At 38.6% G+C, this 15,390-nt stretch overlaps 1 protein-coding gene across 1 annotated transcript in view; it reads left to right on the top strand.

The window, feature by feature from the left end:
• The first annotated feature begins 230 nt into the window (after nucleotides 1-230).
• LOC107555310 (zinc finger SWIM domain-containing protein 8-like) overlaps nucleotides 231-15,390 on the top strand; it is a 38,114-nt gene continuing 22,954 nt past the window's right edge. Inside the window, exons 1-4 of the mRNA XM_016238069.1 lie at nucleotides 231-1,843; nucleotides 8,456-8,609; nucleotides 8,775-8,869; nucleotides 13,352-13,524. Coding sequence (XP_016093555.1) covers nucleotides 1,666-1,843; nucleotides 8,456-8,609; nucleotides 8,775-8,869; nucleotides 13,352-13,524 — 600 coding nt within the window. The 5' untranslated portion in view covers nucleotides 231-1,665. The remainder of the gene's footprint in view (nucleotides 1,844-8,455; nucleotides 8,610-8,774; nucleotides 8,870-13,351; nucleotides 13,525-15,390) is intronic.

Below are 15,390 nucleotides of genomic sequence, written 5' to 3'. Positions count from 1 at the left end.
TAATGTCCCAAATCAGTCCGAGACACTCATGGCAATCTGTTGCACACTATTTAGTTGTTGATACTGAAGTATTACGGTAAATCAAACGATTGAAATGCATTCTAAATTATTTATAATTTAGAACCAGACCTACATACCAATGAACAAATAACTGCCATAAAATGTGTTATGCAAGACAAAATGCTTTGAAACGAGACTAGTGTTTGTCTGCTTTAATGTCGAGCGGAAGTGCGGATCAGCTGATGCTGGAGAGCCATCTTCATCTTCCCGAGCAGAGGAGAGGAGGGGGACAGGACAGAGAGAACAGGGGGATCTCGACTCCAAATTGTCGGCTTAAAAAGACATTTTAGATCCAGAGAGCGCTGGCTGCTTAGAAACGGAGGACTAGAAAAGAACCGGCCGGTGACACATGAAGACAAGCGGATGACAAGCTTTTACACACAAAGGAGAAGACATATATATCAGGCAGCTAGAGGTGGCATAAAGACAATTTATTATGTTTTCCACGGATGGGCGTTTGTCCTGGTCGAGGGGTCAAATCTGCATTTTAGTCGTCTGATTTTACTATAAACTTACATAGAGGCACAATGCTGAGATAAGAGCACTGGCGAGTCGTTTGTTTTGGGTACGTTAACCAGTGGATCGACAAGACTCGGATTAGGGACCAAGGCTTTTGTGTCAAAACATCAAAACAGTGTTATTCCGTCTGGTTATGTGTAGGGATATAAGCACTGCTCGTGTCAGCGCTTATTTTGACAGTTTTTGAAGTGTTTGGGATTTCGGGCAAGCCGGAAAGCTAGCAGGCTAACCGACTAGCCTTTCAGAATTAGCAGAGCTACCTCGATCGACATAAAAACAACCGTACAGGGGTTGTTTTGGGTTAACACCTGTTTACTGTTGTGATATGGCCTTATTTAATAGAAATAAGGCCGCGCAAGGTCATTAGTTATACTTGGGGACCTGTTTTTTCTTCAGCGCTCTCTTGTTTTGTTAGCTGTAGAGCTTCTGTGGGACTCGAGGCTCAGCTGATAGGACAAACAGAGGAGAGGGGGTTTAAATTAACATCTGAGTGTAAAGAACTCATGCTCGCTAAAACGCCCTGAACTGTACTAACATGTTTTCATACAAGTGAGTCTCTACAGTTGCTGTCAATTAACACTAGTTTCTGTGTAGGTTGTACTTACGGGCAGTCAGACCGCTGGAGAGGGGCATATTGATTTAAGAATCTTATTTCATAAGATTTAAACCTCAACAAAGGTCCAATGATACATCTCTAGAGTGTTTTTTGTCCTGTAGGTCCACACTTGACAATGTAAGACAACACTTAGGTTAAAAAAAACTGAGGAGTATATAAGTTTATGAAATCTTAGCTATGGGTTGTGTCACTTTTTTCAAGAACTAAGCCCCTGAGTTTCTCCAGCAGTTGGGGTCTAAAAGCATGGATTAACTTCACTTAACTGCACCACAGTCGTGTGCAAATCCTCCGTTTGACACCCTAAATATATATTTTCAGGAAACACAGGCTTTCTTGAGAGACTTTGCAGGACCCCTCACACAGTGTTTGGGTTGAGTGTGAGTTTCCCCTCCCCCTGAGCGAGTGTCACTCTCTCAAAACAACAGAGGCACGTTCAGTTGAAGCTTTCAGGTCTCCACACAGCAGATGTGATGGAACTGATGTTCGCTGAGTGGGAAGATGGAGAGAGGTTCTCCTTTGAAGATTCGGATCGTTTTGAGGAGGACTCCCTGTGCTCATTCATATCAGAGGCAGAAAGTCTCTGCCAGAACTGGAGAGGATGGAGGAAACAGTCAGCCGGCCCAAATTCACCCACTGTGAAGATTAAAGGTAATGGAAGATTGTCTTCATGTGCTGTGAAGTGGTTTAGGTGCTGTCATTGTAATGTGAGCACACTGTGCCTTGGCATGGCTGCACCTTTGACCTCAAGATGTATTCTTAAATTATGGGCAACACTGTCATGTGACCTGCATGTTCAAAACTACCAAGTTTAACTGTTCTTTCATACATGGGCCTTTTTGGTCAAATTAGTTAACTTTGTATGTATCAGAGTTATATTTTATTATATTTACGTTGAACATAAATAATATATTTTATATATTATTTTGTATATTTTATTATATATATATATATATATATATATATATATTTATTTGACAATGGCTGACTCCACTAATGAAACTTAAATGTATAGAAATAAATAAATCACCCAACAACTAATAGCAGAATAATACAGAAGTTGTTTTAAAAATATGTGAGATGTTAAGAAAATACCAAAAGTGATTGAAATTAATCGGGAAAGGAGACCCCTTTTGTTTAAGTTCTTAAATTATTGATATATTTATTACTAGAAATGTGTTATTGCATCTGTATTTAATGACTTTTTCTTTCATAATTTCTTTTAAGTATTTTTTTAAAAATCTCTTGTACCCTCATCAGAAAAAAAAATGTATTGTAAATTTTTCAATGTGACTCAATTTTGACTTGAACACCACAAACAAAAGTAAAGTTACAAGGAAAAAAATCAGTCATTTACTCACCCTCGTATTGTTCCAAACGCATGACTTAATTTCTTCTGCAATATGCAAAAGAAAAAAAAGTCAGTTTTTTTTTTGTCTGTCCAAACCATGAATGTCAGTAAGATCCAATGTTGTTTGAACCTTAACATTCTTCAAAATAACTTATTTTTTAGTTCTTTTTTTCTGGTTTAACTTAAATTTCTCTCTGTGAAAATGTTGTTTTACAGTATCCTTCATTTTTATTCCTCTCTAAGCTGTAAATCTAGAGCTTGGATATTGCAGTTCATCTGTGATGTTAAAATGATGTATGAAACAACTTTGGCCATTAACTCTGTATTATTGCAAGTTCTTTAAACTGCTGAAAAGCCCTTGCTGTGCACGTGTAGAGTGAGTTGTCAGTCGTGAAGACAGAGATCTGTGCGGCTGCAGATCCGTGAGCGGAGTCTGGAGCATTTGTTGGATGAGTTAGGCCTTGTGTGGTGTTTAGATTGAGAGCGAGTGAGTGTTGTGGGGGGTTGGGTGGAGTTGAGCAGCAGAGAGCTGATAAAAGAGCTTTGTCTTGAGCAGGTCACTGCCTCAGAGCAGAGGATTGTGGTTAAACAAAAAAAAGCCCCATTTGATCAATCTGCATAATGCTGCTAATCTTGCACAGCCCAGTTAGAGACACCAAATCCCCCTGGTTTTTGTCCGAATCAGTTCTAAAAGTAAATCGGGTATTTCACGTGCCCGTTTTCTTGGAGCTGGAACTGAGGGAACACGATCGCTCAGACGTGGCTGATTATATAGCACTCTGTGAGCTGGTTGTCTTTGTTCTCTGGTTGTTGGGCAGCAGGTGGTAGAGTTTGGAGCAGTGGGACGGCAGACCACTTATGAGAGACTAGTGCTGCACGATTAATCAAATGCGATTAGTAAAGCCGGTTCTGTAATCAGCAGTAAATCATCATCACATGCTTTCAGATGGAGCAGCATTTACTACACAGAGCCGTAGTTCACTGACAAGTTACGCAAAAAAAATCGAAGAAATCGTTCGCGATAATGACAGCTGTTTGCATAGCTTCACGGTGAACTACGGCTCTGTGTAGTAAATGCTGCTCCATCTGAAAGCATGTGAAAATACCACATTTAATAACATATTTTTACTCCAAACTCACTTCATAACGTCAGTCGAGTGTTTGAAATAAATCCTTTTGTGAGATGATGTGGCTTCTTACACAGAATAAGGCACGCAATATATTTCATAGTATTCTAAGCAGTGATAAAGGCATTGCATTATAAATATACTTTATTTTAATGAAAATTATAATAACAACTCGGATAAACCATATATTGTCAAAATCATGTGTTTATTAGTCACGTTGAATCAATAAAAGCAGTTCAACCTTCTGTTTATCCAGCTACCACTATTGGCATTTTCTGGGTTTCTTCTGCAAGGCATATTTGGAGTTTCAGCGCGAGAGCGCCCTCTGGCCTTTGGATGGAGATTTACTGCTGATCACAGAACCGTGCTTCACTGAAAGATACACATGACAATCGCAGCTTCTGTCGAATCGCGATTTCGATTCCATTTCGATTTATCGTGCAGCCCTATGAGAGACTGTCTCACCTATTCACTGCCTCACAAAAGACAAAGCTGTCTCTCAGCCTGTGTTAACTCTTATTCTGTTGGTCACCATGGTTTAGTCAGCCAAGATTGGCTATGAGTGTGCCACCTGATTCATTCATTGATTCATTCACTCACATTTATACACATTTATTTTGCTAAGCAGCTGTTTGTTGGCAGCACCTTTAATGAGTCACCTGTCCCCTGTGAAGTCGTTGTCTCTTTGACTCCCACTGTCTGACTATAATGTATTCTTGTATCTGTTTGTGGTCTGGGTAATTCATCTCCAAAGTGGTTTAGCATCTCATCTTTTGGTGGTTGGTTTTCGATTATGTGGGTGTCTCGTAATGGTGTGATTTGCATCTACTATTTGATCACGATGACACTTATTTTAATGCTTTGCTTGACAGCCGAAACAACAGGTTGTACTGTAGGTAACTTGATGAACAGTAATGGTAAAATATTAAGTTGCAAGTTATTGGCATACTTTTTTGTGAGGTTAATATTGTGTTTTTATTGACATTACTTGACAATTGCCCTTTTTGGTTATGGGTGGCTGATTTAACCCTAGATAAAATAATGCGGAACATGACCCATTTTTAGTAGAATGGGCACACTTTGTGCTAATGGACTAAGATGAATATGGTGTGTTTCTGTTTAAAAGAATCTTAAAATTGAGGAGCTTGATTGCTTTTATTCAGTGGTTCAGTAGTTTCTATTGAATAACTTGCATTGTAAACTTTTGCTTTGCAAATGGAAAATGTTCCAAATGTCAGTGCTGAAAAAATGTTGTGCATCTTCAAGCAAAAACTGATTTTTTCATTCTTGAATGAATCGGTATTTTTGAACAAATCAGTAGATAGAAAGATCCGATGACTTGCTCGTAGTCAGTTGTTTAATTCCTGAATGAATCAGAGTGTTTGAACGAGTCTGTTGAATAAATGATTCAAGAGTTTGGATTTAGTGTGTGTTAAGGGCACCGAGCTTTGGCGTGTATCAGACCTGGGACTGTCATGTGCACATGGACTTAAAGGGTTAGTTCACCCAAAAATGAAAATTAGCACATAAATTACTCACCCTCAAGTCATCCTAACTGTGTGACTTTCTTCTTTCAGACGAATCCAGTCGGAGTTATATTAACAATTGTATTTGATCTTTCAAGCTGTTTAATGGCACTCAGCGGGTGTTGCAGTGCATCAGTCCAAAAGAAGTTAAATAAAAAGCACCCATCCATTAAAAAAAAGTGTCTCACACGGGTCCAGGGGGTGAACAAAGTCCTCCTGTAGCGAATCGATGCGTTTTTGTAAGAAAAATATAACCATATTTAAAAGGTAATGAACAATTTAATCTAGCTTGCGCTCACTGTTGTACATGGAAGCAGCTCTGGGCGGATGAAGTATCATGCGCCGCTCAGAAGTGACGAACGTGGAAGCGCAGGGGAGAGATCAAAACAAAACACTTATTAGAAGTACAAAACGAGGATTTGTAAAAAAAGAATGTCGGAGGATTTCGATATAAGCCAAGAGGAGACTGGTTTTCCTTTGCTAAAGTAAGGAAACATTGCCTCCTTTGCTCCTGTTAACAAACGTTGGTTTTCACGAGACTCACCGGCACGTGCGCAAAGCTGAACTCAGACCTCATGCTCCCGGAACTGCTTCCGTGTACAACTGTTGGCGCAAGCTACATTAAAGTGATTATTAAGTTTTGAATATGGATATTTTTCGTACAAAAACGCATCGATTCGCTACAGAAGGCCTTTGTTCACCCCCCGGAGCCATGTTAGAGACTTTTTTTTATATGGATTGGCGCTTTTTATTTAACTTCTTTTGGACTGATGCACTGCAACACCCGCTGAGTGCCATTAAACAGCTTAAAAGATCAAAGACAATTTTTAATATAACTCCGACTGGATTAGTCTGAAAGAAGAAAGTCATATACACCTAGGATGACTTGAGGGCGAGTAATTTATGGACTAATTTTCATTTTTGGGTGAACTAACCCTTTAAGTGGCCAAGACTACAAATGGTGGTATTGGGACAGGCCTGTAAAGAGTCACTTGTTTTGTTCTTGAATGAATAAGTGTGTTTATATAAATCGATTAATAAGGTAATTATTAAAATTGCCCTTACCAGTTCCAGAGGCAAATATTGCCCCTTTATGTAAAAGTTAATTTCTGACCTTGCAGGTGTGTCCTTAATATTTTATTATAAATAACCCTTTTATAAAAATACTAAGACACTTAAGGGCTGTGCTATAATGCTAGCATAGTCAAGTCTAAAGTTGTTATTAAGCATGACATGGTGTAGTCATAATATAATGTGTTGAAAAATATAGCATGGCTCCATGTGAAATCTCCATGTGGCAGTTGTATATGAGTGCAATGTCTGCCTGAGTGTAATGTGAGATCCAGCTCTAAGGTGACCGAGTGCAGTGGATTACAGTCCAATTGCCTAAAGCTGTTATAATAATGACCTCCTTATGTTGATGTTCATTTCAGATGGATCTTGCTAATATCTAATGAGATAAGTATGTCACTACAGCCCTGCAGCTCAATGTAGAAAATAAAGTTTCATTATATGCGCTGCCACTGAAACCTGTGTTCACTTTAGGCTGTAGGCACAAATATTCAGTTGCTCTTGAAGGAGTGTCTTTTATCTGAGTGTTTTTCCATTCTTACAGCCTGACCACTCTTATCATTGTCTGGAGGAAATTGGTGACTTGAATCCAGGACCCTGCAGGATACTGGGATACACCCCACCCCACACACACACACACAACTCTCAGTGGACAGCATTTAGTCTCTGTTGGCAGCTGTCCTGCTTTCTCTCTATTTAGCCTTGAGTGTATATGAACAGTCTACAACAAAATAGGTTGTCTGAGGTCTTGAAACTCACTTCTCAGTCTTGTTCCCTCTGTTTCAAAATGAGTCGTTTGAACTGCAGCCATCTATGTGACTATTGTTCAGCTATTTGCCTATAATGCCAAGTATTTGATTGTTTAATGTTGAGTAGCTGTGACCGGAACGTAGTGATTTTATCACCATACTGATCAAGACCTGTTCACACCAGCTTGAAAATGTGGTCAATTCTGTCTGGTTCTGGATTCAATGTCTGCTATTCACTTTCACTTGGCAAAATAGTCAGTTTGCGAGTGCCACCAAATCGTAATTTTATATAAAAGCAGTGGTTCTGGGCAAAAATTTTGGTGTAGGGTTTTCTTTTAAACAAATCATTTTTTTTACAGTGCAAAAGCACATCTTATTGGTTGAGTGAGGTGAGACAGACTAGACGATCGCTAATGATTTAGTTTTTGAAATGAAATGCAAAAGCGCCTGTTTGGCAATATTTTGGATTTTGAAAAGCCTGTTGACTTTTGCCATTTATCTAAAGTGATTTTGGAAGTTTTTTTTAAACGTTCGTTTCTTATTTAATTGGTTCCACATTGTTTGCTGATTTTTACTTTATTTAAACTTTGTGTCATTTTATTTATTTTATTTGACATCAAGGTGTATATGCCGTGCCTCCATGCTTTCTTACTCGTTTTGCTAATAAACGTTTCTTATTTATTTGGTTATATATATATTATATATGTTTACTTAGCCTATTTCCAGTTTTGTATACCTATTTAAACTTTATGTAAGTTATTTGTTATTTTACATTAGGCATAGCCTGCCCTTTAGCATGGTGTATTTTTATTTGTTTTGTTAATAAAAGTTCTATGTTTTATATATAGGCTAAAGTGAGTTTGATGTTGTATTTTGTTGTTGCATTCAAGCAATTGACGCCAAACTGCCGCTAATTCGTGAAAGTGAAAGTAAAATGCACACGGCGCTTTTAAACTATTTAAAAGCGAAGGAAAATAGGGAAAATTCAAACGAACTAAAAACTAACAATTGGTTTACGCCGATTTGCCGCTATTTGAAAGTGAAAGTAAAATGCGCACGCCACTTTTACAAGCTATTTAAAAGCTAAGGAAAGCGAGAAAAAGAGGGAACGCCCCCGCCCCCACGGTGATACCGGTATTACTGGTGTTGTCAAACGTCGATTAACCGGTGGGAAAATGTCCTCACCGTCACAACCCTATTGGCCAGTTTTCTTTGCAGTACAATGGCAAAGAGATTAGAACACCTCTCCTTAAAAATAAATCTGGTGGCTGTTAGTCTCAGTCTGAATAGGCATGATAATAGGCATTCTTTCAAATTAAAGTGTTTTGGTGTGAACGCGCCTTCATATTTCTGCTTAATATCCATTGATGCTGTTAATTTCACTCTTTAAGCATGTAGTTTACCTACAACAAAAAAGTAACTCTGATATCGCTTCTTAGATGGACAAGTCATCCCTCTGGTGGAGCTGTCGGCCAAGCAGGTGGCGTTCCATATTCCATTTGAGGTGGTGGAAAAGGTCTATCCTCCCGTTCCTGAGCAGCTGCAGTTGCGGATTGCCTACTGGAGCTTTCCAGAGAACGAGGAGGACATCAGGTGAAAGTCTTGTAATAGCTAATATATTATCAGCCTTTGCTTTCAAATGCTAGTGATGACCTTTACGATTAAGAAGATTAACCAGTGAGTTACCAGAATGCCCTTTAAGATTTAGAGTATGACGGGATGCTCAGTTTAAGTTTGATCTTCTCTCTGTCCTGGCAGATTATACTCCTGTTTGGCCAATGGCAGCCCTGATGAGTTCCAGCGTGGTGAACAGCTCTATAGAGTGAGGGCTGTGAAAGACCCTCTACAGATAGGTGAGAAATCAAAGACATCTCACATTTACCATGTCATTAGTGCTGTGTTTTTGACCAAAAGCTTCTGAAAGTTGCTTTGCTGCATTAAATGCTTTTTGACCTCAATCTTAAAATAGAATTTTAGGATGCAATTTAAGATGCAGATCTTAAAATAGCATTCAGAATAAGCCACCGTTGTGTTTGGCCTGAGAGAAAACCAGAGACATGGCACATAAGATTGTATGTATGAGTGATTTGAGCTCAGGCCGTGTGAAAGAATGCTATTGTTGGAGGCAGTGGGCTGTACAGCAGCAGAGGGAAATCATGATGCAGCTGGCCCGAGCCTGACCAATCCCGCACATACACCCTCAAGGGGTCTGCCTGCGTGCTTATTCACAGAGTTATTCACTGAGTGTTTAAACTGCCCATAGAGTGTAGATACCTCTTAAAAAGAATAAAACATAGCCTTAAACTCTGTCAGTGTACCAATATACACTACCGTGCAAATGTTTGTGGTCGCTAATTTTGTTTTTAAATATTTTTCAAAAAAGTCTCTTATGTTCACCAAGGCTGCGTTTGGTCAAAAATACAATAAAAACAGTAATATTGTAAAATATTATTACAATTTTAAAATGTTTTCGATTTGTTTAAAGGGGTCATATGATGTTGCTAAAAAGAACATTATTTGGTGTAATGAAATGTGTTTATGCGGTTTAAGGTTAAAAAAACACATTATTTTCCACATACTGTACATTATTGTTTCTCCTCTATGCCCTGCCTTTCTGAAACGCGTCGATTTTTACAAAGCTCATCGGTCTGAAAAGCGAGGTGTGCTGTGATTGGCCTGCTATCCAGTGCGTTGTGTATTTGGGTTGAAGTGTTCTGGAACAGTGTTGTAAATACAACTTAACCACTGATTTCTAGTCGTGTCCATTTTTGGAAGGCCAAACAAAGTAGTTTCACTTTCACAACGAAACACATCTTCTCACACGGCGGCCTAGAGTGAGCAGAGGCCGGGGGCTAGAGTGAGGAACGGACAGAGGGCTAGAGTGAGCAGAGGCGGCGGGCTTGAGAACGGTGCGGCCGGAGAATTCGACAAAGGAGCGTCCGGCAGGCTTGCGGCATCCACTTGTGACGACCCCGGGCTGGACCCCAAATCAAATAAATAACACAAATAAAATAAATCTCTTTATATAAACAAACTAAGGCTTTGTCTGTGCTCTTTCCATTTAAAATTAGAGGCAACCACTGCATTTTAATCACAATCCAAACAAAGATGCTGCATACATGCAACATGAGCAGTTTTTAATCTAAATTATATTGTATCATTTCGAAATTTGAAGCAAAAACAGAATGGTTTGACTTCAGTTTTGTGAAACTGCATAAAAAATATCTGTGTGTAAATGTAAGCAAAACAGTAACAACAAGATCGTGAATTCGAAAGTGAAAGCATCCGAAGCCCGCGGCTTAACACAGCAAAAGAGAAACTCCCATTCACAAAATTCAAATCACAAATAATACTACTGATGATAAAGAACGGGTTGAATGTTAACAACTTTCGTTTCCATGTAACTATAAACTATGATAAAAGTACATCAGCATCCATTGAATATTCCCATGTTGTAGCGCAATATATATACAGTGGTGTGAAAAAGTGTTGGCCCCCTTCCTGATTTCTTATTTTTTTGCATATTTGTCACACTTTAATGTTTCAGATCATCAAACAAATTTAAATATTACACAAAGATAATGCAAGTAAATACAAAATGCAGTTTTTAAATGATGATTTCATTTATTAAGGGAAAAAAGCTGTCCAAACCTACGTGGCCCTACGTGTAAAATGAATTGCCCCCTCCTGTTAAATCATGAAAGAACTGCAATCAACCACATTATTTTAGAAAGCGGAGTTAAATTTCACTAGCCACACCCAGGCCTGATTACTGCCAGACCTGCTGAATCAAGAAATCACTTAAATAGAACCTGTCTGAACCTGTGAAGCATGCTTAAAGAGCAACACATCATGCCGCGATCTAAAGAAATTCAAGAACAGATGAGAATCAAAACAGTGTGCTGGAGCGACAAACTGAGAAAGTTAGTTGCAAAAGAGCGACCAGTGGGAAGAATGAGTCTGGAGCCCTGATATGCATTATACAGAGGCAAGATGAAAAGAAAAAATACCATCGAAAGACAGTAAGTTCCCCTCAAACATACATTCATATAAACTCCTACCCCTAATTGAATCGCGATTTGTTTAGCATCTCAACCGATTTGAATCGTCACACATTTAAATCAATTTTCAACCGGCTCGCAGTTAATCATTACATCCCTACTCCAAAGAGAAAGGAAAAATTGAAATCGCATCATATGACCCCTTTAATGTATGTTGTAATTTAATGTATTTCTGCTATGAAAGTTGAATTTTCAGCATCATTACTCCAGTCTTCAGTGTCACATGATTTTTTTTAATATGCTGATTTGCTGCTCAAGAAACATTTTTTGTTATTTTTATGCATTATTATTAACATTATTATTGTTATGCATTTGTTTTTATGGTAATACATGAGACATACAAAAGAAATGAAATTGTATAATGTACATTATTGGCAAAACATTGTTCACCTTGCTCTCTGGATATTTCCATTGATGTACCCCCCACTTTCACAGACAAGGCTTAAGCATAGTACCAGACTTCAATGCATGACTGGGCTGTTTTAACTGAAAGAAACTTGCACTGACTGATCTTAAAATATGTCAGTGCCATTGTTTTGTCTCATGATGCACACAAGTAATGTTATTTTCTAAGGCACTTTTATAAAAAAAATACTTAAATGTCCTAATTGAACTATAGCCTAATTCTGGCTTAACCTAAGCCCTGTCTGTGAAACCAGGCCGTAGTATTTTGTGTATCAAAGTAAATTTAATTTGTCAAATATAAAATGTTTTTTGCTCAAGATTAGCAGTGAGTTATTAAATGAGTCAGATGCTTCCGGGTAAGATGTGTCAGTAGTTCTAAAAATAATAGTGACCTTGCGGTTTAATTAGAAGGTAAAAATCCAACCAGCTTGTTTTTCAGAAGCATACTTCATGTTCTGGTTGCATCTTGGACACTCTAAGTGCCTGGTTCCTCTGATTTATGTTTGTTTCGCTCACCGCTTTGTTTACTGCGTGGTAGCAAATTTTTTAGGGGGGGGTGGGGGTGTTATGATCAATTATATGATACTGAAAATTTCCTCAACCAGAAAAAAAACCCATCCTCCTCTAACTGCCCTGGTCAATCAGTGACCACCCACCACAATGACCTCCCAACTGCCCGTCAAGGTCAAATCAAATGTTCTCACTCACTTCACCAGAGTGGAGCCAGAACGGTCTGAAACAGAACAGCTGCACCTAAAAGGGAAGTGCTTCCAAAACTCTTCCCATTGCACTTTATTTAACCTCATAGTCAGAATACAATGCTAAATCTCCAAGGAGCAGCCTTTACATGCCCAAAACTACCTGGTTGCTGCTACAGACTTATTAGTCTGTTCTGTTCACCAGAATTGCTGCATTGCCTGCTGGGATATGCTTCAGATAGACACATTCAGTCACTTAATTGTTTATGGTGTGTGTGTGTGTGAGGTAAATTATCAGTTTAATGAGAGATTTCAGTGATGTATTTTACATCACTGTAAATGTAGCCCAATATTATGTTCTTTCATGATGTGTAACTGTTGACAACCCAGTGACATTTGCAGTCATGATGTGCTTATTGGCCCAGGCAGTGATTCACTAAATTAAAGAAAGACACTGTTTTATACAAAGGTTTTTTTTTTTTAATCAAGATTGATTATTCAATTCTTTGGGCCTTTTGTTTTAGCCGGGACAGCTGACAGGAGAATGTGGGTCAGGAATAAAGGAAAAGAAGGGTGCTTTTGGCACTTACTGGTAGACTGAAAGAAAAAAAGAGGTGGTGTAGTAGAGTTGGCTTGAGGAGGCACGTTGAATTTGGAACAGGAACTATAAGCTGAAACTACCCACCACCCCCACCTCTGCTCTTGCTGGCCAGAGGAGTGCTGGCCGCTATCTAGTGGTAAAAGCTTTTGGCCAACCCCGTACACACAACTCTCCACACACACACATTTGGACTCTTTCTTTCTTTCTTTCTCTCTCTCCTCATCTCAGATGTCTTTCATTTCCTGTATGGTCTGTGTACAGTACAGTTGCTGTTATATCATTGTCTTACAGTCAGCAAACTCCCTCAGACTTTTAAACATTAATGTTTCCCAAATTGTCCCAAATCCTCCTTGCACTTGGTGCAAATATAATAATGTGGGTTCTTATTTTTGTACACAATAAAGTTTTGCAATTAAACTGTGTTTTCGTTTTCATTATTAAACTGTGTTTCACAACCACTTACTCCCCAATAACTAGAATGTTTTTATCCAGAGTGTAAAGAGAATGTGAACTAGATTTGAGTTGAAATGTGTTACCACAGACTTGACAGGCTTTTGTTCTCTCAAACAGGTTTCCACCTCAGTGCCACAGTAGTATCGCCCCAGGCCGGCCAATCAAAAGGAGCCTACAATGTGGCTGTAATGTTTGACCGGTGCCGCATCACTTCCTGCAGCTGCACCTGTGGAGCAGGAGCCAAATGGTGTGCCCACGTTGTGGCCCTCTGCCTCTTCAGAATTCACAATGTAAGAGATTCTAGAAGCACATAATTCCAGTTACACAGTGCTGTATTGGTACCATATCAATTATTAGCCGGTATTAGAGTTAGTTTTGTTTTTTTTGGATATTGATATTGGATATTTATTTTTGCATGCTTCATTTAGCCTATGTTTACATATGAATTATGCTAACACTCGCCTAAAGTTAATCTTTAAAAAACAATAATTTAGCAATTAAATATATTAATCTGAAAATTTGTATATTTCATACTGTACATTATATTTAAAGGTACCATAGAATGCATTGATACAATATTTTAAATTGTTCTCTGATGTCCCCAGAGTGTGTATGTGAAGTTTTATCTCAAAATACCCCACAGATTCTTTTTTATAGCTTGTTGAAATTGCCACTTTCAGGGTATGAGCCAAAACGCAGTTTTTTGTGTTTGTCCCCTTTAAATGAAAATGAGCTGGTGCTCCCGCCTCCCTTTTGTTACTGACCTCACATTGCTTCCAAATGCAATTTTTAACTGCCACATTCCTATTTATGATCATTCTGGTAGCACGTGAAGGCAGCATTAGTGAAAACTGGCAGAGACAATGGTAGCTTTAGCAACATTAACCTTACAGAGAGCCAAGAAGCTCTTTTGGAAAACAAAATATGACGCGTGATGCTTACTTTGTCTGGAGTCTGGACATTTGCGCACGAAGCGTTGGTATCGATCCCTCTTTCAGAAGCAATCTTTGCACAACTCCAGCGCTGAACTGACCCTCGTTTGTGAGGCAGTCCGGCGTAAAATGTTAGCACAAACGTATAGGACTTTTCAGTTTTTTTCCGGGACATTTCCTTCTAAAAAGTGTCCTCAGCGGTCTATGGAGACTCCTATGTTCGTTGGTGCATCCCAGCACAATACACTTTTAATGACTCTTTGGCGCTGACATTGTACCTCCAGCAGCTACTGCAAGAAAACCGTAATGGTGGACCGCTGCTTCTCACTCAGGGCTGTGTATTTGCTAATAGGGCAGAGAGCATCACAAATGGGCGGGACTTTCCCCTAGTATGATGTCATAGTAGTGAGAAATCTGGAACTGCTAGTGTGGAGAGACTGTTTATGATTTATTGGGATTATAAAACAATGAGTGGGTGGATTTTTACCATTATAGGCTGGTTGTTTTCACACACTGCGGCCACACAACTTTGTTCAAACACCTTATAAAAGTGATTTTTGCATTCTATGGCACCTTTAATGTAGCATTAAACTGGTTTCAAGGGTTTTATTTTTCATTTTATTTGTTATTTGTTTGTTAATGTTATGTTATAATGTTACGTTTTATTTGTTTAATTTATATTTAACAAAATAAAATGGAATTTTAATAATGTCTTAACATGAAAATAATCATCTTATCAGACAGATTTTTGATATGTTTTTTCTGGTGTTTCTCTTGTATTATTTCCCCTTATTCCCTTTAAATTAAACAATCTGCAATTGCTGCAAAATACCTTTACAATTAGTCTGGAATTTGGTCTGTGGCAAAATACAGAGCTTAAAATAGAAAAGCATATTTTAATGTCCCTGTTTATGATCTAACACCACAAATCCATTTGTGGAGTAGTTGAAAAATTTCCCCTAAGGTTTGAAAAAACGAATGCATTAACAAAAACCAACGACTTAAGGCAACAGTTGTCAATGTGTCTCAGAACAACATATACACTTGCATTTTAATGTGCACAATGACCTGGTTCAGATGGACATATCTGCGGGGAAGATTTCACATAAAGCACATGCACGATCTGTCTCTAGGTTTCTATCTGTGCGGAGTGACCGTGGGCGTGACAGCACCGAGAAGCTTTTGATTAGGTTTGATGCCCCCCTGTGGAGTCAGGAGGGTGGA

This window comes from Sinocyclocheilus grahami, unplaced genomic scaffold (assembly GCF_001515645.1).
Source record: "Sinocyclocheilus grahami isolate Dianchi unplaced genomic scaffold, SAMN03320097.WGS_v1.1 scaffold531.1, whole genome shotgun sequence".
In the NCBI taxonomy this organism is placed as follows: Eukaryota; Metazoa; Chordata; class Actinopteri; order Cypriniformes; family Cyprinidae; genus Sinocyclocheilus; species Sinocyclocheilus grahami.
This window is presented reverse-complemented; position numbering and strand designations above follow the sequence as displayed.